Source organism: Poecilia latipinna, unplaced genomic scaffold (genome assembly GCF_001443285.1).
Source record: "Poecilia latipinna isolate Pla-1442-1.1 unplaced genomic scaffold, P_latipinna-1.0 Scaffold208, whole genome shotgun sequence".
NCBI lineage: Eukaryota > Metazoa > Chordata > Actinopteri > Cyprinodontiformes > Poeciliidae > Poecilia > Poecilia latipinna.
The window spans coordinates 73,933-98,177 of record NW_015112824.1 but is presented as its reverse complement, the minus strand read 5'-3'; the positions used below and the strand labels follow the sequence as shown (position 1 = coordinate 98,177).

General features: G+C 38.6%; 1 protein-coding gene across 18 annotated transcripts in view; it reads right to left on the bottom strand.

The window, feature by feature from the left end:
• The window catches only part of cacna1ab (calcium channel, voltage-dependent, P/Q type, alpha 1A subunit, b), a 105,501-nt gene that overhangs the window by 35,926 nt on the left and 45,330 nt on the right, over positions 1 to 24,245 (bottom strand). For 10 of the 18 annotated variants that reach the window (XM_015031450.1, XM_015031431.1, XM_015031441.1 and 7 more), the window contains exons 23-39: positions 23,933 to 23,992; positions 23,274 to 23,380; positions 22,354 to 22,356; positions 15,454 to 15,465; positions 12,844 to 12,943; positions 10,605 to 10,765; positions 10,178 to 10,315; positions 9,220 to 9,421; positions 8,971 to 9,135; positions 8,708 to 8,833; positions 8,135 to 8,218; positions 4,230 to 4,346; positions 4,076 to 4,141; positions 2,932 to 3,029; positions 2,432 to 2,582; positions 2,226 to 2,353; positions 1,658 to 1,754 (exon numbers count right to left, since the gene is read on the bottom strand). In XM_015031450.1, the coding sequence (XP_014886936.1) occupies positions 1,658 to 1,754; positions 2,226 to 2,353; positions 2,432 to 2,582; positions 2,932 to 3,029; positions 4,076 to 4,141; positions 4,230 to 4,346; positions 8,135 to 8,218; positions 8,708 to 8,833; positions 8,971 to 9,135; positions 9,220 to 9,421; positions 10,178 to 10,315; positions 10,605 to 10,765; positions 12,844 to 12,943; positions 15,454 to 15,465; positions 22,354 to 22,356; positions 23,274 to 23,380; positions 23,933 to 23,992 (1,815 nt within the window). The remainder of the gene's footprint in view (positions 1 to 1,657; positions 1,755 to 2,225; positions 2,354 to 2,431; positions 2,583 to 2,931; positions 3,030 to 4,075; positions 4,142 to 4,229; positions 4,347 to 8,134; positions 8,219 to 8,707; positions 8,834 to 8,970; positions 9,136 to 9,219; positions 9,422 to 10,177; positions 10,316 to 10,604; positions 10,766 to 12,843; positions 12,944 to 15,453; positions 15,466 to 22,353; positions 22,357 to 23,273; positions 23,381 to 23,932; positions 23,993 to 24,245) is intronic. The other 8 variants (XM_015031432.1, XM_015031434.1, XM_015031443.1 and 5 more) reach the window with 4 other exon arrangements.

Below are 24,245 nucleotides of genomic sequence, written 5' to 3'. Positions count from 1 at the left end.
AGACATAATGTGAGCTACATGACGACCAGCTGATGCCATGACATCATGTTAAGCTTGTTCACATGAATAGGCTGCTCATTTTGTTATCTATGTTCAAAAGTGGGTAGTACTGGTTGCATTTACTTTTACTGAACTGTATTTTTTTTGTTTAGCTTGAGCAAAAAATTATTGCTACTTCTACTTGTGTAGATTGATCTTGCATTTCAAGAAATAGACTTCAGAGATTGGAAACATTATAATATCCTTAGATTTCTGCAAGGTATGGGCTAATGTTTATGCAAAACGTAATTAAATGTTGAGCATAATTACTCAACATTTAATTACGAAAGGTTACATAAAGGTTTGTTTATGTATTTATATTAAAGTAGAAGATAGTTTCGTCTGAACCCTCCCCTTCCAATGGCAGCAGGGCACAGATAACGATTTCCCATATTCTCAAGTCCAAAACTTGACAGGTATGATCAGAATTCGAAGGAGTGGCGGCCATCATGGCGGCCTCATCCCAATAAGACAAGTGATGCTCATGTAGGGCCAACAGTGCTCCAATTAGCCTCATGTTATACTTTTGGCACATACACCTCCAAACTGCACACGCAGTTTGCTCGGAATCTAAGTTCTTTCGTGCAAAATGTATTTGTCCAGGCATTCTGCTTAGTGATGATTGGATAAATTAACCAGCAGCGGCTGACTGGGTTTATATTTCTTTAAAATAATTGAACTGCTCTTCATTAAGATGACTTCGGTCGTCTTAATGACGAGCTAAGAAAACGGCAGAAATTTGTGTGAATGATTTCTTCAGTCGCTCACCAAATATGCAAAACGGCACAATCGTAACAGAACACCCGCTCGCCTGTTTTCTGTTTGACAGCAAATACTGAAACTCCTGGTGGAGATGCAGAAACTTCTCAAATTTACATAATTATGATTGTTTTCATGCTGAAATGATCAAAATTAAGTTAAATGAAGTGACATTTGAACAATCTGGGAGATCTAGAAAACCATAAGGTAGCCTTAGTTCAAAGGTCAGAATACCAAGACCAAATCTTCTCTGCATGTGCCTCTATGAGAATCCTGTCTAACCCACTCCCCGAGTCAAACAGATCAATGCACATTGCTCAACCATTTTCTGCCCAGGCAAAAATTAGACAGCAAGCAGAAAGAAAAGACACTGACTGGCTGAAATCTAAAATCTACTGCTAACAAATAAAAAAAAAATGAAAATGAGGACAATAAGTGTCACTTTTCCCTCCCCCAGTGTTCAATCAAAAGACATTAGCAAGTGCAGTGTACCACTTCATGCTTCACACACCATTATCAGTGTGTTTGTGATCGTATGCAAGAGAGTGTGTGTGCATTTCTGCATTGTCCCAAACATTCTCATCATCATGGCAGAATGCATAAACAACAGACCCCCTCCCAAAACAACAACAAAAAAAGATTCATGATTCAGAGGTGAAATGGATTCAAAACAACTGGAAAATGCAAACCCGAACAGAAAAGTCAAACCAATGGAAATAATAAAAAAAAGAGAGAGAGAGAAAATAAACAAACTACGAAAGAACTCGTCTTAAAAGTGATAAAGAGCAACATTCATTCCAGTTTCTTAAAAGGCGAGCAGGTTGCGTTTAAGTTTGTGCTTTATGGGTTTGGTCCAAACCTTGCAGGCCACCCTATGTGGGCATTTCTTGCCAAGGCCCAGAGGAGGGGAGATAACTCGCAATAAACTGTACATATCCTTATAATGTATGCGCCCGCTGCAAGAAAAATACAAGGAGGGGAGTTAGGTGAGGGAGCATACAAAATCCAAACAAAAAAAAAACAAAAAAACAACAGAAACAAAAAAAGAAGAAGTGGACAAAAAAAAGAGGAATAACAAAATATAGAGAAGAAAAGAGCTCTTACTCACTGAAAAAAAAAATCACAAACACATAATAAGGAAAAGGCAAAAAGGGGTGGGTAACATTTATGTCATTGGCATACAACATTACATTAAAAATAAAGAGATCAGAGAAGCTAAAAAAAAAAAGTAATTGTTTAGCCTGGAAAACACGTTTGCTCAGACTGCGTCGACACGGCGTTTCATCATCCCACGTCTGCTACGAGCTCTTTGTCCCATTTTTGGGATGGGAGGAAAACGTCAGCGGTGAGGAGAGCAGACAAATATCGGTGCAGCAGATAAAGAACAGTGGAGTGTGACTGCGTGAGAAAGATTGGTGGCCACTCACCAGGCGGCTGGGTCGTACTCGGCCCATATCCTTACGTATTCGTCCAAGTGGTGCGGCCCCAGGATGGACGAGTCTCTGGTGAGGTACTCGAAGTTGTCCATGATGACGGCCACGAAGAGATTCAGCATCTGGGAGAGAGGAAGAAGGAAATGTCCGTGTGAGGTTTTGACGGGTTCGGTTTAACAATCAGTCCAACAATTCCTCACCAGGAAGGAGCAGAGGAAAATAAAGGAGACAAAGTAGGTGTAGGCGAAGGTGCTGCCACACTCCTTCCCGGTATTTCCTGACTCCGGGTCGCATTTCTTCTCTCCCAGGCATGCCAGCATGATTTCATGCCACGCCTCACCCGTAGCACTCCTGCACAGAAACGGAAAGACACCACTTTTACAATATGCTAATATTTTATGGAGCACATCTCAATAAATCAAATATCACTGGAATGTCAACTCATTTCAATAATTCAATAATTCAATTTGAGAATTTATTTATTTTTGGGCAGAATTGATGATTATGACGAACCCTCTAACCAAAACCCAAAACTCAGTTTCTTGGGAAATTGGAATATTTAATAAGATAAACGAAAAAACAACAACTGTAAGACATGATCTTCTAATTTATTGAGATGTCCTTGTAATATCACTATAGCACATTTTATATTACTTATCAACCCATCAAGACAAACAAACAGCAAACAGAAACGTCTCACCTGAACAGCAGCATTAGGGCCATAATGAATGTCCTGAAGTTGTTATGCTCGTCGATGGCACTGTCTTCGTCCTCATCTAGAGCTATGTTTCCAAACAACTAAACAAAAACGCAATAGGAAAAGAAAACAATAATGTCTTTTAGTGCCACATTAACAGACACTTCATGTTCCTGCACTTGCTGTTTCCACAGGAGAAAGTACCAACGGGAGCTGCTAATTAAATAAGTTTGATTATTTGAGCTTCAGCAAACATGAGCAAATGGAAATCAGGAGATTCAGCGGTGTGGTTGTCTTCATGCAGGTGTGCAAAAATACAAAGCCAAAAAAACCAAAAATACATCAGTGCAAACAATATGATAGCTATTAATAGCTATTAACCTGTAAATTGTTATGAGACAACTTCCAAACCATTTGAAGTACATCATTCTTCAGAGATTATTACAAGTTAAAAAAAAGGAAAGAAGATTAATGCCCATTCTTTCCACCAAATTCACCTCAAAGTCAAATATTGCAATGTTGCGATACCTTTGACTCTTTCCGTGTTACATTTTTAATTTAATGGTCTTAAAATTAGAGAAGACTGGACAAGCATGGTTTGTTGCTAACAGGTTTCCAGGAAAAAGGCTGTGTCATCCTAAAATATATAAGAAACAACTACACCAGATGGCATTCAGACCCTGACAAAGGGGTTTTCTTGAACCTAAAGTTGTTATTTTTGCTATGAAATGACAAAGGCATTAGGACAACATGTGAATTACACAAAGAAAAACTATAACTTCTTGGGTAATTTTTGTGCTTTGCTAGCAAGAAATGAGAAGGTTAATACAAGCCAAAAGTCACAAACTGATGTGTATTAATTATCTGACATTACCCAAAAGACGATTTGGGGTTTCGCAGGTTATCACAGATTTACTGGACATAATAACAATGTACATAATACTTTATGCATGAATACATTTTGGAATATATAGCACATTTAAGTCCAATATGTCCTTACTAATGGATTCCCACATTCTGATTGAAGACCTCTTAGAAGACAAAATAAAAAATTGGACTTTTGAAGCTTCCTCAATAGCAGGTAAAGAGTTTTTCTTAATATATTGGGGGGGAAAAAAAAAAGTATATGCCTGTCAGCAGAACTTACCTGCATGCCAATAATGGCGTAGATGAAGAAGAGCATGGCTATGAGCAGACACACATACGGCAGAGCCTACCACAGCAGGAATGAGGGATATTTGTTAGTTTCATCTTTTCAAATCTTTTTTTTTTTCTTTTTTCTTTTTTTAATTCTTAAATACCTTGAAGGACTGGACAAACGTCCACAGTAAGATCCGGATGGTTTCCCCCTGTCTCAGGAGCTTAATGAGGCGAGCTGCCCTGAAAAGCCTCAGGAAGCTCAAGTTGATGGCATTGTCCTGCAGCACAAACATGGCATGTTGTCAGCATCACAAAGCGACAGCATCTTCACAAACATCCGCTACAATAATGAAAGAACTTAACAACAACAACAACCAAAAAGAAAAGACAAAATAAACAGTGGAGGAAAGAGAAGACCAAGGAGGAGAAATCAAAAACTAATAAAACTCATCGAACCTCAAATATATTGGTACTGAGATATAAGTGAAAATGATAGAGAGGGGAGAACAAAAAATAAATTAATTAATAAAAAGTGAGAAAGAAAAGAAAGTGATTTCTAATTCAAAGAATTTTATGGTCATCATCCAATCTTATACAGCATTTTTTTTATTATCAAATGCACTGATCGCTGATGCAAGCAGGCTACATACAGACTGGAGAACTTTGCCTGTCAACCACATGCATGTACACACACACACACACACACACAATCACCCACACAGGGCAAATATAGACTTTTTAAAGCAAAGACCTGGAGTTTGGGTTGCCTGTGACACCAATTATGTCACTTCATAATTCTGTTTAGAAAGATTTTTTTAATGCTCTAAACATATTTATGCTACTGTAATAATTGTTATGGTTATTTATTATACAGAAACAAATTTAAGAAAAAAAAAACACTAGAGAGGTGAAAAGAACCCACTTGATTGTTGATCCAGACAATATAAAACCTACACATCAGAAAATGCACCATGCTTCTGTGTGGAAGTGGTCACTGAGTGAAGAAGACTCTTTCAGCTATTTCTGTATTATTCTGGTTAATAAAATGTTGTTAGAGGAATTACAAAGAAGCTTCTACAAAGGAACCTATGTGGTTTTTTATGTGGGCTTTAACAGCAACAACAAAATGTTACATGTCAGCACTTAGCAGATAGCAAGAAGCTATAAGTTTCTGTTCTAAATGTAGAACAGAAACATTTCTCTTTACCAATGAATCAATTTTTAAGATGGAAAGTGCTACATTAGGAAATATTTGCACTTTTAAAAATCTCACAGCTACTTTACAACACAGATATGATATCAGAAATGCTAACTGTAAACTGTGCTAATCCTGCTAGCTGTCCTAGCATTGTGCTAATTGGCAATATAAAGATGCCACAAGCAGTTCACTCCAAACTTTCAGGTCAGGTTTTTCACATTTTGGTGGTTGACAGACAAGGCTGTGAAACCAGCATGAGAGGGGAGAAGAAGGAGGGGAAGATGGAGGGATTAGCATGCAACCTCAGTGTAAGCATGACCTGGCATGGCAGCATACTTAATGATAGTTGGCCCACATGCAGACCAGAGAGGGCCAGCAAGGCTGAGCCCACTGGAAACTTTAAAACATGCGCCAGTAGCTGCACTCCGTCAAAGCTTATATATTCTACAAGATGAGCTTTCCCTGGTAGGCTTTGTTAGTTAAGGTCACATTCAATAAATTAGAATATGCGTTCTGATGAGGCTCACTGGTCAGATTAAAACTTACTTTTGTAAACGGTCAACCTTCATGCAGCTGTTAATCAACGTATTTTTCATTAAGGCTACATTTCTGTATGAAAAAAATTGGATTTTTTTGTTGCTCTACAGTAATATTATAACTTTAGATGCCATGTTTGGATTAACTTTAAGCGGAAAATCATAAGTAACAGAAATAAGAGCTTTCGAACATCCATTTATCTATATGATGTGTTTCACTTAGTGAGACTTACAGAAATAAATGAACTTTCCAATAATATTATAATTTCTTAAGTGTGTTACTGTTGAAAAAAAAACACCATTAACTATACGTATTTACAAAATAATGTGTAATTTAGCGTAGCTTCAACTACTAGATAGCAGCAAAAATATTTTCAGTACAATCCTGGAGATGTATATAAAATGCATCAACAGGCTTTAGTGGGCAGTAATGGGTGAAGTAATTAGTGATAAGTTTCCTGAAATAAACTGACCTTTCGATAATATTCTAATTTATTGAATATCTGTGCAAATGCTACTGAGATCCCCCAGTATACTGAAAATCACTCGTTCAAATTTAAAACATAAAAAGGGTTTTAATCACTAAATTAAACCAATTAGACCACACTCTTTTTTTAAGTGGTCTTGCTGGGTACATTTTAAGGCATGATCCCACTTTAGGAACTTTTTGCTGGGGCCAATTTCCTCTGGGTGCAAGTTAGCACCAAAAATGGCCCTTAGTATTTTTGATATTACACTGTTACTGCAGCTGTGTGCCTCGGCTCCAGGGTTCACAAATTTGGGGGTTAAAGGTTCATTATGCTACCATCTTTTAGCCTTTTTCTGCCTGGCAGACATCAAATATTTTAATAATTTAAGAACTTAATCTATAGCCAGTTAAACAGATGGCCTTATTATTATTTAGTATGTATTTAGTCATGGATGAAGACAAAAAATTATCAAATTCACAAAAAAGTAACTGACAAAATAAAGAAAATGTCACCACTGTACATTCACTGGAATAGCTATTTTAAGAATTTGGCTGTCGTTCGGCCCCTACTGTAGTAATTTTTCAGATGCTGAAACCTTCAAACTACAGTTTTTATTTCCGGTCATCCATTTTGGTCATATTGGGCTAAAAGTTTCTCAGATTTCTAATGTGATATAATTTACCGTTGACACACTTTCCCCTGCCCCCATAAAGTCTATAGTTTAAAATTTGCATTAGCAACTCGACAGTTTGAGAGAGAGTTAAAAGGACTTATCCAAAAAGCACATGCTGTGGGGGTCAAGGGTCAACACATGAGAGACAGGGTGGCTGAGGGTTAGAAATTAATCAGGGAACCGCATGACCAATGACAGTGCAGCAGGAAGCTTTGAAAAATAAATTACAAACCAACCAGATTCTACATGTGCGAAGATGTAGACAGATGAATGGTGAGGAGGTTTTAGTTTTAGTTTTTTGGTGTTGTTTTTGGTTAAGTTGAGGTAAATCATGATTGGATTAAACAGATTTATTTATTTATTTTCAGAAGAAGGAGGTGGTGGTTGGTTTTGGGCGGGGCCAAAGTGGGCGGTGGGTGGGGGCGGGGAGGGCCAAACACACACCATCACCATCATCATCATCACAGCACCACCACCACATGGCATGGTGCAGCATGGATGGATAACACGATGAAGGATTTCATAGTGCATTTTGATTGGATGGATTATATCAGAACAGGAAGGAGTAGAGGAGGCGAAGGGTGCCAACAGAGTAGATAGGGTTAAAGAAAGCATGTAAAGAGATAGAAGAGGAAGACAGCATCATTATAGGTGCCAGTATAAAAAGAAGCACTGAAAAGCAACAACAGTTAGGTTGTAATAAAATACATTCAGCTTCTCTCTGATTCCACATCACAGGCTAATCAATACACTGTAACAAAAATGATTAGAGATTGAGCAACACATAAAAATAAACATTATACCTAGACTAACTTTTGCAGGAATGTAAACAAATCGCTCCAATGGATCTCACAGTGATATCCTGAAGACACAGCTAGCTTTTTTTTCTTTTTTCTACATACTAATTTCTAGGTGAAAATCTGTTTGGAACTTGGCGTTTTCTTTTTTTTAACTACTGTTTAACACACTACACATTGTACATCATAGAAATGAGCTAGTTTTTGGTAGCAACACATACAAAGATTTGCAAAAAATTTTAAGCAGTTATTCTGCACTTGGAACCGGTGGGTATTTTAATCTGCTTTCCGTGCGTGCTTTTTTTGTTTGTTTATGTTTCTTTTAGAAACACTTCAGCTTTTACCTTCACATCTATAAGTGTGCTATTGGACAATCAAGCCACAATACTTACCCAAATCTCTGTTACCAATATGTCAGTAATGCTCCCAATGACTGAGACAAAATCAAACACGTTCCAGGCGTCTCTGAAGTAATTCTGAAAGACAGAAAAGTGGGAAGGCGTCCACAACGATGGGACAAGTTAAACGGCAACAGGAAAAAAGCATCTCTAGGTTTGTCTTCTAAAATATCCCGCTTTATGAAGGAAAAATGGTCTGAAACACAGGGATGCATAGAGAGGTTCACCCTAGATAAATGAACAGTGTGCATATGTGTGTGCGTTTGTTTGTAATATCTTGTGGGGACCATTTTCCTGACACATACTACACTGTGGGGACCCATTGCTCCTTGTGGGAACCAAAGCCTGGTCCCCTCAAGGGGAAACGCTGTTTTTCGGTCAGGGGTCAGATTTAGGACTAAGGTGTGAATTGAGTTTTGGTTGGGGTTAGGGTTAGGTATGTAATGGATAGGGTTAGGATAAGGGTAAGGTTTAGGCTGTAGAAATGAATGGAAGTCAATGGAAAGTCCCCACAAAGATAGCAACACAAACATGTGTGTGAGTGTGAGTGAGTGTGATAGGGCTTACCAAGGGACCAAAAGCAATGATTTTCAGGATAGATTCCATGAAGAAGAAGGTGGTGAACACAATGTTCAGGTACTTCAGCGCATTATCGTATGCCACAGGAACTTTGTCTGGTTCATCACTGTGATACTGTCGACACACACACACACACACACACACACACACACACACAAAACAAAGAAAGACAGAAAAAGAACCGGAGAGATTCATGATAAAGTTTTGTGCTCCTCGAGGATGAGACGGCGTAACCTTTTCCGTTTCCATACCTTCATCATGAGAACGATCGTGTTGAGTGCAATCAGAGCCATGATGCTGTACTCGAAGGGAGGCGACACTACGAAATGCCACATGCGATACTGGAAGCTCAGTTTGTTCTTTGGCATGTGGCGAGTCAGAGGCTTGGCGTTAATGGCAAAATCTATACAGGCTCTCTGAAGAAAGATTAAAAAAAATAACAGAACATCAGAACAAATACGTCCGATAAGTGTAGAAAAGCTTCCAGATCGTTCCCTCACTTCGTTCTTTTCTAAGCTGTAGTCCTCCATCATCTTGTCCCCTTGCTCCTGGAAGGTGATGATGATGAGAGCCACGAAGATGTTGACAAAGAAGAAAGGGAAGACAACGAAGTACACCACGTAAAAGATGGACGTTTCCATCCTGTATCCCGGGCTTGGGCCCTGATCCTCATAAGTAGAGTCCACTGAGTGCTTTAGCACTCTGCAAGAGGAGGAGTCAAAAATATTAGCTAGAACATTTTTTTTTGATATTACATAACAAGGTGAGAAACTGATTTAAAAAAAAAAACACATGCTATTTGCAATAGTAACACCCAGCAATCGGATCACGTTTTGTTTAACCCAAACATTTATGATTTTTGCTCCTCGAGGTCAACTTTTTGGACCCCAGCCTCTAAAAACGCTCTCTTCTTTTCAAAATAAAAGCACTCTCGGGTTCAGCTGGTTTTGTTTTTACACCAGAGGCTCAATCACGACTAAAAAGTGGAGACGCGTTTTGTGCGAATGACTCCGAGATGCTTATCAAACTTCCTTATTCACTTCAGTTTGATTGTGTAGCGCCAACAACAAATGTCTTCTCAAGGCACTTTATAGAGAAAATAGTTTCACTTCAATCATTTATTTATACATTACTGAGAATTTGTCTATACTTAAGTTGTGTCACTGCACCACAACTTATTTATTAGAACTGATACAATATTTATCATTAAATCATCTAATTATATTAGCTGATGCAAAATAGTGATTATTTATCTTAAAAAGCATAACAATATGTGTATAAAAAGAATACAGCTTTATTCTTATTCAGAGAAAAACACAGTAAGCAAAAGCAACATATATTTTATTATTCTTGAAGGAAAAAAAAGTAAATAGCCTCCGTGCTGCTTTTTGAACACTATCCTGAGTCCAATCAGCTTCGTCATAAACAGTTTTAAAGGTTTTTTTATTGTCCACTCACTGTGGCCACCCCTCTCCGGTGGAGACGGTGAAGAGGGTGAGCAAGGCCCAAGCCACGTTGTCGTAGTGAAAATCGTACTTCTTCCATTCCCGCTTCTCGGCTTTCACCTCGTCTTTTTCATAGACTAAATATTCGCCCCTGCAAAAAACAACAAATTCCAGCAAATATTTGGATGGTTTTAATCAAAAGGACGACCCAGAAATACCACGTGAATGCCACTAGGTGGCAGCACACAAACAACTAAACCTTAACTGGTAATACACGGTTTCTTTTTTATAATTCCTTCAAATGTCTACAACAGTAGAACAAGTCCACTAATCGGAAAATGACAACCAAAAGACTCAGTTTGTTGTAACTTTACAGGAAGACGAGCAACAGGGTCAAAAACGAAGTGCTCTGATACTCGATTTGTTGTTTCCTGACCCACCTGCAGTCCCGTGCAAACTCCTTGGATTCGTCTGTGCAGTAGAAGAAGCGACCCTTGAACAGCTGCACAGCCACAACGGCGAAGATGAACATGAAGAGCATGTAGACGATCAAAATGTTCAACACATTCTTCAGGGAGTTCACCACGCAGTCAAACACTGCCTGCAAGGTCACACAACAAGAAGAAGAAGAAGTTGTGACGTTACAGAGGTAGTAATAATATTAAATGTAATAATAAAAACTCTTATTCTCTTGACAAAACATATGGAGGACTAATCTCTCAAACCTTACCCCCATTTTGTGTGTGTATTTATTTATCTAGTTATTATTATTAATATTAATATTAATAATAATAATAATAATAATAATAATAATAATAATGAGAAGAAGAAGAAGAAGAAGAAGAAGAAGAAGAAGAAATATTAATATAATGCCCATTAAATTTTGTGGGGTGTGGATATATGATGTAGTTCTATTATTCATTTACATTTTAAATAATGTCCCATAACATTAAATATTTTAGCATATTTGCATATTTTCACTCAGAAAATATTTTTAATATATTTTCTGCAAACAGAAACAACTCTGAAAAATTGAGCTGTTTTTAGAGGAAATTAATTGTTTTACTTAAAAATAAACATTGAAATCTTTTGATCAGAAAAAAAGTGGAAAAAAAGGATTTAATCATTATTTATAGGAATTAGGAAGAATCTGAAATCAAATGAAATCGTTATTGGCAACATAAATTCATGATCTGTACAACTCTAATATTTAAAGACGTATCTGAAAACTATCCACTGAGTATTCAATCCAATTCAGTTTATCTATGGAGCTCCATTTTTTTCTCGAGGAATTTACAAATTCAACCACATGTGCACTAACTGATCCCAGTTATCAGTTGAATTAATTATTCAAATTAGTTTAAAACATTTTCCATCTAAAGAAATCCAGCAGATTGAATTGAGTCGCCGATTCAATCTCCTCCTGGACGACGGCGACACACAAATTACAGCAAATTTCATGACTCTGTCAGATTTAACGTTTTCATTCAGATATTGTTTGGTTTAATCTTTTTCCTTCCTGAATAATGTGCAGGCTGCCACCCTCTAATGTACATCGGATCCATGCCTTCTTCTGCACAGAGCTCATGTCTGACCTGGCAGTCGTCTCTGCTGTGTTTGCAAGAGCTCACTTTCTGCACAGATGCTGTAGCAGCATGAAATGACAGCAAGGAGTTTTTTTTTCTCCTTTGGTGTCCAACATTGGGTTGCCGTGTGGGGGAGTTACTAAAGTTGCAGATTAATGAAAACTAAATTAAAACCAAATTCCCCCTCATCCTGCTGGTACGTTTTAAAGCACACAGGAGAACGTTTTAGATGAAGAAAAATAAATAATAACAATAGAAAAATAAAAAATAAATCACAAAAGTCAGAATCTAGTGGCCTGGACTAATGTAGAATTGCTTTATTTATATTTCTAACAGACAAAAGTAAAAACTAAAAAAAAAAAATTATAAAGCAAGTGGTCATGTCTGTTGACATGCAATTTTACACAATTCTTTTTGAAAATGAGTTAGTAGAAGATAAAAAAAAATCCTATGATTTCATGCATGTTAAAGGATCAGTATTATGTAAAACTGACTTTTTTGAGCACTACATCATGTAATCTCCCATGGCAACCATTCAGCTGTGTAAAACGCTTAGTTGGCCCTAGCCCCGCCTTGCTCATCCTCGGAGCTGCAGTTTTTGAGCTTCCCCCTTACAGAGCAGCCCTCCTCTAGTCAGCTCCTCCAGACTAGCCAGCAGCAATTAGCAAACACCTGGTGAATCTGCCGAGCTCATTATAGGAGCTAATTCTCAGCGAAATGCTGGTAAAAACGTTATTAAAGGGTTAATAGAGGAGCCATGTTGTGATGACTTCCTGAAGGTGGAGCTTCAGAAAGAACAAAAGTTTCTTAAAGAGACAGAGGCCCAATTAGAGGTGTTAAATTACAAAGTCAAATTTCATTTAAGTCCTATTTGACATATGTAGCAATTTTAGAACAACTGAAGTCAACGCAGTTACTTGATTGTGCTATAAAATCGCACTCTGTGCCTGGAAATCAAAGAATACTTTCCTTTTAAACAATCGATGCTACTTATTTGGGGCTTTTAGGACTTTTTGAACAAGATAAGAATCAAACAACTTCACATGCAAAGATCCTGAAATAAGACAAATCAGTGCAGCTTTTTAAACTCTACCTTTAACTTGGGGAGGCGTTTGATGGTCTTCAGGGGACGCAGCACCCTCAGCACACGCAGAGATTTGATTGTACTGATGTCTTTGCCTTTGCTGCTCCCCCTAGTGTTTGAGCATGGAACAAAAACAGCAAAACTGAAACGTTAGACGGCAAAACAGAGGCTTCATTACACAGATGAGTCACAAAGGGCTCTCACCACACTCTTTATTTTCATTTAAAATACAACACATGATGACACATTTAATTTGTGTGGGCAATCACTGCTGTTTTTGTGTTGTTTTATTTTTTTGCAGAAAAATAAACAAGTCTAACATGAAACCAGTGGGGAGAGAACACATTACGTTTGTCTGACCTCTTGGTTTCATGGACATCAAGAAGCACCATCATCATCATCATCATCATCATTGTTTAATATGGTTTTCGTCACCGTAAAGTACGCAATCACTCATTGCACAGCGACAGGCAACTCCCCGGCAGAGTGCCCGGCCAAACCTCTTTCTTTCTTTTTCGGTGGCACGCTGTTCGACTCTTCGAAAGAAGTGAACATTTCTGGATGTGAAAATGTGAAGTCGGCCCTGCGAATGTCGCACCACTAGGATTACTTAAGCATAATCCTACGATTATCTCCACAGAGACGTATGTCAACAGGTTTTTTCTTCACATAGCTTCCAGTGACTTTTTTTTGTTTTCTCCACTAAGATTTCAGAAATCCCACTTATCAATGCGCTTCTGTGGAAAAAAAAAAGGCTAAAATAAACGTCTGGAAATGGAGGCTATGCGAGAACATTTGGACCGGTGATGAACACAAAACCTTATCCCATGAAGAAAAGCAAATAAACAGGTCGCAAAAAGGAGCGGAAATAACTTATTAAAAGTTAAGCCGACAACGTTAACGCTTCACGTATTAGCCAATTTCCTGAAAGGGGGTAAAAAAAGAAGAAGAAGGTATTAAGGTAATAAATAAAACACTTAATTTTTACAGTAAGGGGACGGGTCATTCTGAAAAAAAAAAAAGTAAGTAGAGGGACATGGACACCTGCCAAGTCTGGGCTTAAAGATGGGCGATCTATCACGGCTCCCTCTTAAACTATGAACTCCGTTCCTGCGACAGAAAATTAACGACAGCTCAATTTAGCGCTGATTGATTGAGTCGGAGTCTTGGCAGCTTTTAAGTGTCTCCGTGTGGGTGTTTGTGTGTCCGCCAACGAGCGACTCGGACGACAATCAATAGGCGTTCCTCATTTAAATCTGAGCAGCATGGAGGTCTCTCTATGAAAGCAGCTTTAGAGTGTTAGCGTAAAGCCAGGAAGGTCAAAGGTGTCAGAAATGGCTGCATCCTTGTTCTAACGCTCCCTCACATTCTTGTGTGCGTACACTACAACTTATATACATACAGCTCTGGAAAAAAGTAAGAGACCACTGCAAAATGCTCAGTTCTCTGACTTTACATTTTATCAGTATATGATTGAGTGAAATGAACATTGTTCTTTTATTCTATGAACTACTGACAACATGTCTCTGAAATTCCAAGCAAAAATGTATTATTTATTTGCAGAAAATGAAAAATGCTCAAAATAACAAAAAAAGACGCAGTGATCTCAGACCTAAACAATTCCATTAATTCATTTAGAAACAACAATACTAATGTTTTAACTAAGGAAGAGTTCAGAAATCAATATTTGGTGGAACAACCAGGAGGTTTTCAATGGGGTTCAGTGCAAGGGGCTCTTTATTTTTTCCAGAGCTGTATGTATATACATTTTTTTTTTGTTGAGGTCTTAGCATAAATAGATTTGATATTTTAATTACTTAAAGTAATGTTTGGGGGAAAAAATAAAAATAGTTTTTAAAAGCCAAATCAAATTTGCGGTCCCTCAAGTTTGAGTTTCTCAAACCAAACATCTGAATGCTAATTAGCCAAAAATGATACCGAGCTGCATAAAGCGCTCTGAAATGCTGATCAAATGTTTGCGACACATGTTAAGCTTTTCATGCCCTGGACATTTAGTCAATTTGGAGCCAATTTTGCTCATAAATGCATCATAATTTTATCCAAATAAGGGAAATGGGCAGATCACATCACATGTCTGTAATAACTGTAAGCTCAATTTCAAACCAACACATTCAGTTTTCCATCCTAAGTGTTTTGTCCCATTGTTCTTTAAACAGCTGAGAATAAGTATATGCTTCCCTGAAGTTAGATCTTTCTCATAATTTATTCTGCTATTACAGATATTCATTAATTCTGTACCATGTATGGCTAGATATCTACGGTAACAAGTGTACACATATTTTTTCATAGACTTCCAATTGAGCATTTTCTAAATAAAACCTGGTGTTTCTTAGAATTTTTCCAGGTGTCCCCAAAGATTAAAAATAAATAAATAAATTACATACGTGTAAAAAACACAAAACAAAACAAAAATAAACACGTGGAAGTGTTTTTGAGTGTGTTTTTCACAGTGACAACGGAAGGCAGCGAGTGGCAGCGAAACGGCGAGAATGAGCACAAAATGGTTAAAAGAACAAAGAAAGAAAGAGAGAGTAGCCAACGTGATCGGGTTACTGTGCGCGGGGAGCAGAGCGGGAGAGGACAGAGGAGGAACTTTACCGGGTGCTGCTCCTGTCGGGGTTTCACCGAAGGCGGTGACAGCAAAAGTCAGGGTGAGAGAGACAGAGAGGAAGACAGAGGCACAAGGAGGACAGAGAGAGAGAGAGAGAAAAGAACACACACAGAGGGAGAGACACACAAACACACATTGAAAGAGACAAACCAACACAAGACAGAGAGAAAGAAAGAGGGGGGTTTGGTAGAAACAGGAAAAGATACATCTATATGAGAGACAGACAAAGAAGGAAAGACAGCAAGATGGCTACCTGATTACAAATATACCTCAGCCACCCTTTAATGGAAGCCAATTTTTTTTTTCTCCCATAATCCCCCTCAGACTGCAGGATGCAATTTCCTGTCTCCCTTGTAGCTACGCTGGGTTTTATATAACCTGTTTGTCTGAATTATACAGATCCTTATGTGACACTACTGAAAAACACAATCTTCACTGATCATATATATACGAGGCCCATGACATTAACCTGTGAAAAACTGGTTGATGATTCTGATCATTCTGCTTGATGAGACCAGAAGATTGTTGAACAGCAGCAGTCAATAGTCACTGCTTTATGTCTCACACAGGGTACAACTCAATAAATTAGAACATCACCAAACAGTGAATTTCTATTGAGCACATGCACATACTTAGGTTCCCAACATTTCTGTATTAACATCCTTTGTATCTGGTTTTATGTAATATTATCCTGTTTAAAAACCAGCCCCCTTGTTGTACATTTTGCTTCCTACAGATCGTCTGGACATTCAGCTGTTGAGAAACGATTACTTCCTGGACCCGTGGACTCTGTTGAGGTTTTAAGTTTTGCCCAATTGCTAACGTGCAGCTGTGACGTAATGCACCAATTCGACTCTATAAGGCTAACTGGAAATTGTCTGTGCTGTAAACAAGCCGGCTGTTGACGTTAATTCGATATTTGGAGGCGTGGTCGAAACGGCCACTGCTGAAACTACAGACAGACTACAGTTCGAAAACAGCACATAAAATCGACGTTATCGTTCACAACTTCTCCTTCTGTTCGCCGATTGGCTCGTTTGAAATTCTACCGGAGGAATCCAAGTGAACGGCAGAAATCCCAGCTGGAGTGGTGACGAGAGATGAGAATCGAGTGGAACTGCATAGGAAGCCAATGGCCAGGCTAATGTCATAACAGAATTTACTGGAGAATGGACTTTTCCATTAGCTGTAAACCACAATCATTATACATTTTCAGAAAAGATAGATCACTAAGTTTTCTGTGACATTCTAATTTATTGAGAGAATATTGCTTTTTAAGCTGATTATTTGCTGAAGAGACCGAAGTATGCTGCTTAGCAGTAAGCAATGGCATCATATTTAGCTGAACATGGACAGCTGAAATACCTAAGCTAATGTTTTCCAAATACTAAATTCAACGTCACCAGATAATCTGCCACATGAAACAAAAAAAAAACAAACAAAAAAAAAAACATCCATACTTTGTTGTTCTACTGCTATCATAAACTGTACAGTTACATTCTTGCTTCAATGTTTGTTTTAAGCTGAGGTAACACTCCCAACTTAAACTATGGCAACATTATTCTTGGAAAAAAAAAATTGTTCTATCGGGATTGCTTAAACCTGATGCATTTTCCAGAATCCACAAACACAACAAAAGATAAATTTAATCTAAATCCTTCCTTTCTGTGGCCATCCTCTGCGTTAGCGCCACTGCAAGCGCCAGTGAAGGACTAGCTTTGTAATTGGAAGTGAAATCTCAATCGGTCCATCCATTTTCACTGACTCCTATCTAATCAGGCCATAATGATCAATTAGGCCGGACCCTCGGCACAAATTGTCCTCGTTATAAATGCAGCACCTAGAGGAATTCGCATCAAAGTTCCTTAGCATGCACAACATCTGCACAGGAAAAGAGGATTGCTTCTTAAACTCTTTTACAAGGAGATCCTTTCCAGGTTTGCTTGACCTCAGAGCAACATTCACTCATCAGTCATGAGTGGACACTCAAGAAACCAGGATGTGTATGTGTGTGTGTGTGTGTGTGTGTCGTCCCACACACACATGCCTTTGATAGCACAAAATGGCATTCTCACAGAATATTGTCGCCACATGCACGGAAAAAAGTCACACGACTTTGAAACATTCAGCGTTTGTTTGGAGAATGCCAGAAGCGTTACAGCTGTGTTTATAACACGCACACAGATATGAAGCTATTGTACTGTTTCCATGCCAACAAGAGGTCATCTGTACAATGCTTCGTCGAGTTATCTGGTTTCATAAAGACGTCATGCTTCAGAGCGAAACTGCAGGTGTTTTGTGCGTTGCTGGAGCAGCGCTGTATTTAGGTGTAGCGCCGAAGCAGATGATGGGAGGCAAGAAGAGGCGAAGGTGGGGAGGGTAGCCGCGATGCGTTAGTATCTATAGAGGGAGCGACTACGGTGTGAGGGCATAAAGGACAGGAAGAGTTCGTTCGTCAAGTAAGAAGGTGAGAGGAAGAGGGGAGAGGGGGAGGAAAGCAACAGATAACGGGAAGGAGGAGACGTTGATTTGTCAACAGGAAGTCATGCGGTGCAGGGTGGAGAAGTGGAGTGATTTTCAGATTGCTATAACAAACCTATCAGCCAGGGGGCAGTGTAAATCAGCAAGTCATAATGTGACGCTACTATTTTTTTTTTAAATATCAAAGCCTTACTTCATTGAAACGATTCCAGATGTTTTTAGAAACCTGTGATTTCTAAATTTGAGATGAAATAAAAGCTTCTGTGTGATATTTCTAACAGGTTCACCAAGGTTTTAAACTGTTACAGAAATTTATGTTTACCAGACTGTACTCCTGGGCCTTGACATGAGATGTTTTGTCTGGTGTAAATAGTTTATATAACCCATTCCAGTATATGCTGCTGGGCACTTCTGGACAGCTGGCTGAAAGAAACCTGATATTTGTGCACCAATTGCAGTTTTCTGGCCGATGACCGATCTTTAAAAAGCCTGACCTGTCCATTCCTGCTTTAGCCTACTGCTATTCTAACGTACTGACAAATTCAGCTGTTTGGTTGTTTTCTACTAATTACTCAAACTTTCATCCAGTTTGAAGTATCAAAAAGTCCCTATTAAATTGACCAGAAAGTGGGAAATTACATTTACTTCAAAGTCATTTTTTTGTTTTTATTTTAAGAAAGTTTGAATTATCAAAGCAGCGCTGATTAAAAACTACAGAAAGCAACATCTGAGCAGTAGGTCTGTTAGGAAGATAACTATAATTAATCATCATATTGTTCTTTTACTCCCAGTTTGAGAAGCACAGAAATTATAAGATATAATTTTAACCCTAGACTTCCATACCAAATGCTTAGAAAATGTTATATTATTTAGAAAATATAGTTATGTTTTACAATACAAAAACAGGGACTGGAAGTTTTATTATCAGACAAAGTTTATCTGTTAATAATCGTATTATTTAGTCACAAAAATGCAATTACTCGAACTAAACGCAAAGTGAACAGGAAGAGAAACAATTTTTCTTGAGGCTTTTTCAAAGAATGAATTTTAAGATACAAGACTAAGAAGGCTGGATTTTCAAAACTCTGACTTCTTCTTTATTGCTAAATTATTTTTGAAGATTTTCTTCTCAAGAAAAAAAAAATAAAAAAATCGAATAGGCTCAGCATGAAGATAAACGAAACCCATCGCAGCAGGAGCACATTAAACTATTTCAACTCTAACTTCTGTCACTTCGTCAGTCAAGTGTCTTGGAGCCTCTTCTGCAGACATTTCTTTTTTTTTTTTTTTACAACTTTTAACATTGATGTAAACTCTCTTTGACAGTTTGTATCAGTCCAGATATTACATTTAACTTGAGCTCGACTCGCTGCGCTGAACCGTCGTCTGCATCACAGGCTTGTGTTCATGCAGCCGCTTCATGCATTTGAGGAGGATGAACAAACAGGCTCCCCTACCTGACTCCTCCACTCCACTACTATTTTCATTAACAGGCATCTATTAAACATAAAAAGCTATTAAATAGTTTTAAACCATCCCTTGTTTCTTCACAATCTGCTTCTAAGAACCTCAATGAGCTTGTAGCCTTTTAAAACTGGTTTTAAACAAGACTTCTTCAGTCTTTCTCAAGGTCTTTCAAAGATTTCCATTGGACTTTTTGATTTTTTGCTGCTGCCTTTGTTATAGAGAAATATATGTTTTGAAATATACAATAAAGAAGGAGACGGAAAAAAAAAGTATGGGACTACGATGGTTTCTACAATCACGTCTTTTCTTTAAGGAATAAGAAAACAAAATCCAGCGCAGACCCAGAAGAGGATCTGATGAGAGATCCATCCTTTATGTATCTGATTGAACAAACAGGTTGCTGTTCTCAGGGATTACAACATGAATTAACAATTTAAGCTTTCAGATTTTCAAACATTAAAGGTTTTGTCATCAGTAATGTTGAATTTCATTCAACATTCTCGGGATACTTTTACCTACAGCTGAAGGATTGTTTTCAAAAGACACTTCAAACAATTACATCCAGCCAATAATGAAGCCCTGAGCAGCAATCAGAGTTACTCATTTGGCCTTTAGGAGCAATAACTTGCTCACTCCTGCCTTGTGTTGAGAGTTTAAATTTAAAAAAGTTTCTTGGCTATTAGATGCAACAACTGGTTTAACCCTGGAGTTGAACTGTTTTATGCTTGAAGGGTTTTTGGACAGAAGGAGCACAAATAAAAACTGAACTGAAAATGAATAAAAAAAGTGCTTTGAAAGTCCAAAGAAAAACTTTGAAAACCTTTGAAAAATCTGAATAAATATTATTTAGGAGAGCAGTAAAATTCTGTAAGGTGCGTTCACAACAGCCCTGTTTAGTCCGCTTTAATCAAATTCTAGTTTGTGTAGAAAGTCCAGTTAGTTTGGGAAGGGAGGCAATCGGCCTCTGATCCACCTGAAAACTTCAGCCTCGGTTTGGTGGAAGCAAACTTTGGCGTGGTGCAAATGCTCATGTGACTGCAGAGTTGGACCGGAGACAGGAGGAATCGGACTTTAGTGCAGGGCATTCTGGGTAAATACAACCAAAACAAATGCTTGAGTCTAATGCTAGTCGGAGAAACGGCTCATGGTTTTTGCCAAAGACAAAATGGAAATCCTAAAACTGCTAAAATCTGTCTTAACTCCATTTTCGCTTACAGTTCGTTTCGCCTTTGGAGGTTTTTGTGTTGCTTCCTTCAGTAGTTTTTGGTGCAACATCACTACAAGCAAGGGGGGTGAACATGTTCTTCAAATGGTTTGTTTGACACAGAGCAGTGTGAAAGAGAACCGCACCAGCTGAAAATGCAGCAAATGCTGCAACCTTGATCTCCAATCGAACCGAATCTACCGGTCTATCAGGTGTGAAGACGCCCTAAGAGAGCCTGGCTTCTTTGAAGCAAAATGTGAAACGGAATAAAGGGGTGGAAAGACTTTCTCACAGCACTGCAGTTATTTCATAAATCTATATCGTTTCAGTAAAACGAATCATTCCACCCGCCACACCCTACCCCAGCATGCTCGCCTTTTCCCCTCCCTCCGGCTGTACTTTCCCAGGCCGTGCAAAGGAAAGAGAGTTAAATACCTGTGCCTCCAGGTTCGTTAAAGTCACACTTGGGGATCAGAGCGTGTGTGTGTGTGTGTGTGCGCGTGTGTGTGTGTGCGGGTTTGAATGTGTGCCGGTAGAGAACAGGGAGGGTAAGAGGGCGACTTGATGTCCTGCTGCCAGCTTTCCTCTGTGTGACGTATGGATAGCCTGGGCACTTAAAGGGTTAAAGGTGTCTGGGATGCCCTCACCCCCACAGACTGAACAACTGAGACCTCCAGCGAGGAGAATGCAGAGGGATGAGGAGGAAGTGGCGTGGTTAGGATAGACGTGACGTTGGCTCTAATGGTTCTCTGTCAGCTGGTCGCTTAGACAAATGTTCGATGGAGTTTGAAACAAGGAGGATTGTAAAAAAAAAGAGAGAACCGGATAAGGATGAGAGATGTGGACCAGGGGAATTATGGGACATGGGATCTGCTCCTAACATACAGCAGAAGCGTCTACCCTGACCTAAACCTTTAACGATCACAATCCTAACTTCATTCTTCACCTTGGGGTCAATTAGACATGAACTCTCTTTGGCCAACGGATTTACTCACATCTACCCATCAATCAAGAAAAACAGAGAATTTAAAAACAATTTCAATCTTCTACTGGTGTCACCAATCTAGAGCACACCATGCTTTCAGAAAATGACTCGTTATTCATTATATTATGAAATAGTGTTTATATAAAGATATTTATCTGTGCCTGAGGCAAAAGAGAGAATGGACTTTGAGTCATTGGAAACATTTGTATGTGTAAGTACACACATGGCATAATGTCAGAATGTTTTTTACTGTACAATTCTTTCTACAAAATTAATCTTTTTTTTCTGTAGTCAAATTAGCTATGATTAATTTTATGTTACTTTTTAAGAAGATAAATCTAAAAGTGTGCGTAAAACCAAAAGTGGTTGGTCAAATTTTGAGCATGAGGTACAAAGCTTAATTTCCACTTCATGCCAAATAAAACATACGTTGCATAACTGAAATCGCTTTCTTGAATAAATTCGACAATGAAACGCAATTTACTGGGATTTCGTCAAAGCCATCAAGTTATTAGTTTTATGCCCAAAAGACATGTTGAAGAGGACGACACTTTATTGAGGATGGAAAACTGAGCACACAGATCGACTCGACGGTATCCTACTGGCTGTATGTTAGGAATAAGGCTGGCAAGAGGGGAGGGAGGAGTCTGATCAGTAAGGAACAATGGAGGATCTTAGACGTGTAGAACAAGGGACTGAAGGACCAGAACTAGATATTTAGATGCAAAAAAAGAGGAAGGGAGGACTCACGGCCTGCTTGGAGGAAATATCAGGTCGGCATGATTTGAAAAATAGGGGAAAAATAAGGGAACAGGAGCAAGGAATATGGGGAGTAATACTGTTCAAAAGGAGCAACTGGTGAGCGATGGTTTATAAAACAGTGAAGGGACAGATGTAGGGTTAGGTTTTCCATGTGTTGGGAGGAAGGAGGAAGTTAGAGATGCTGCCACTACACTCCAGAAACGTATCTGAGTGTCAGCGGTGAGAATATTTGTCCGCTGATGTTTGTGGAAGTTAAAACGTTCTTTGGAACGTCAGGAAAGCTCCTGAACAAATCTCAAGAAAAAGCAAACGTCAAGAAGCCAATTTCCTGTTCCGGAGTGTAGATATGAGATTTGGGTGAGAAGTATCATGAGACGGGGTGTCATCAGATGAAACTGGGAATGATGTGTAGAAAGACCGCTTGATTGAAATACGTAATGCTGACCGATGAGGAAACTGAGATGGAAACTGGGCGTGAATTACGTGACGCAGTGAAGAAGAAGTGACTGCAGTCAAAGAAGGTGGGTTCATTGAGGACAGAGATGAATAGAGCAGACAGTACCCGAGGAAGAGAACGAAGAAAGACAGAAAGATAATTAAAATAACACAGAATCAACAGTGAGAGGAAGAAAGAAAAGGCAGATAGCAAAGAGGAAGAGGATGAAGATTTCTTAAACATACCAGAGAGAGACAATAGCAGAGAGAGAAAGAAAGAGAGGACAGATCAGGATTGTCTGGGTAACTAAACGTACAAGGCTGTGTAGCCCGGGCCTTTCTGTGGATGGTAAAATATGTCTGTGTGTGTGTGTGTGTGTCTGTGTGTGTGTGTGTGTGTGTGTCTGTGTGTGTGTGCGTGTGGTGAAGGTGACCAAGAGGAGAGTGAAGGGGTGGTGAAGTGGGGCACTTACGTGAAGGCAAAGGCCACCAGAGCACCACTAACCACTATAAAGTCCAGTATGTTCCACAAGTCACGAAAGTAAGACCCTTGGTGGAGAAACAAGCCGAGAACGACCATCTGGAAAACACGAAGAGCGTTCAGAACCACACAGACACAGACAAGCACATGCTGGGGTTCCTACACATCCCTCGCTTCATCACTACAGACTTCTTTCTATCCAAGTTATGGGATGTAGAAGGAAAAACTGAGCTGGTGGTTGGAGTGGACTGGTTTTCAGTTTGCTCGGTCCTAATTAGAGATATTTTAACTAAGACTGAACAAGTAAAAAAAACAGAAAAAATGCTTAAATTTGGAAAGAAATATTCAGTTAGATTAAGTCTCTACTTGTTTGAGGGTTTAAAAAAAAAATCAAAAGAGTCTCTAAATGTTTTAGAAGAAGTATTGATAGTAAAATCTGCAACAAATGCAGATCACAACATGGAAAGAGTAGAAGCAAATTCCATACTTTTCCAAACACAATGTAGGAACCCTTTCATGTAGATTTCAGACACAAACTTACACACACACACACACTCACACACTTCACTGCACATTTAACAGTTAAAATATATATGCATATACGTATTACAGACATAGAACACCCACAATCTCTCAGTGATACTTTGTTACCTTGATCAACATTTCAAATGTGAAGACCCCTGTGAAAACGTAGTCAAAATAACGCAGCACCTGCAGAGCGACACAAAACCACGAGACACAATCATCAAATTCGCAAAGAAGAAAAGGGGAAAAGGAAGGATTAGGTCAAAAACGTTGATGAGTTTAAAGCTCATGTTCCTCGTATCAGTTTTTTTTTTTTAACAGCAGCAGATGTTTATGTCCAACCCTGCGCACCTAGCTTAAAAAAAAATAAAAAAAAAAAAAAAAAAAAATATATATATATATATATATATATATATATATATATATATATATATATATT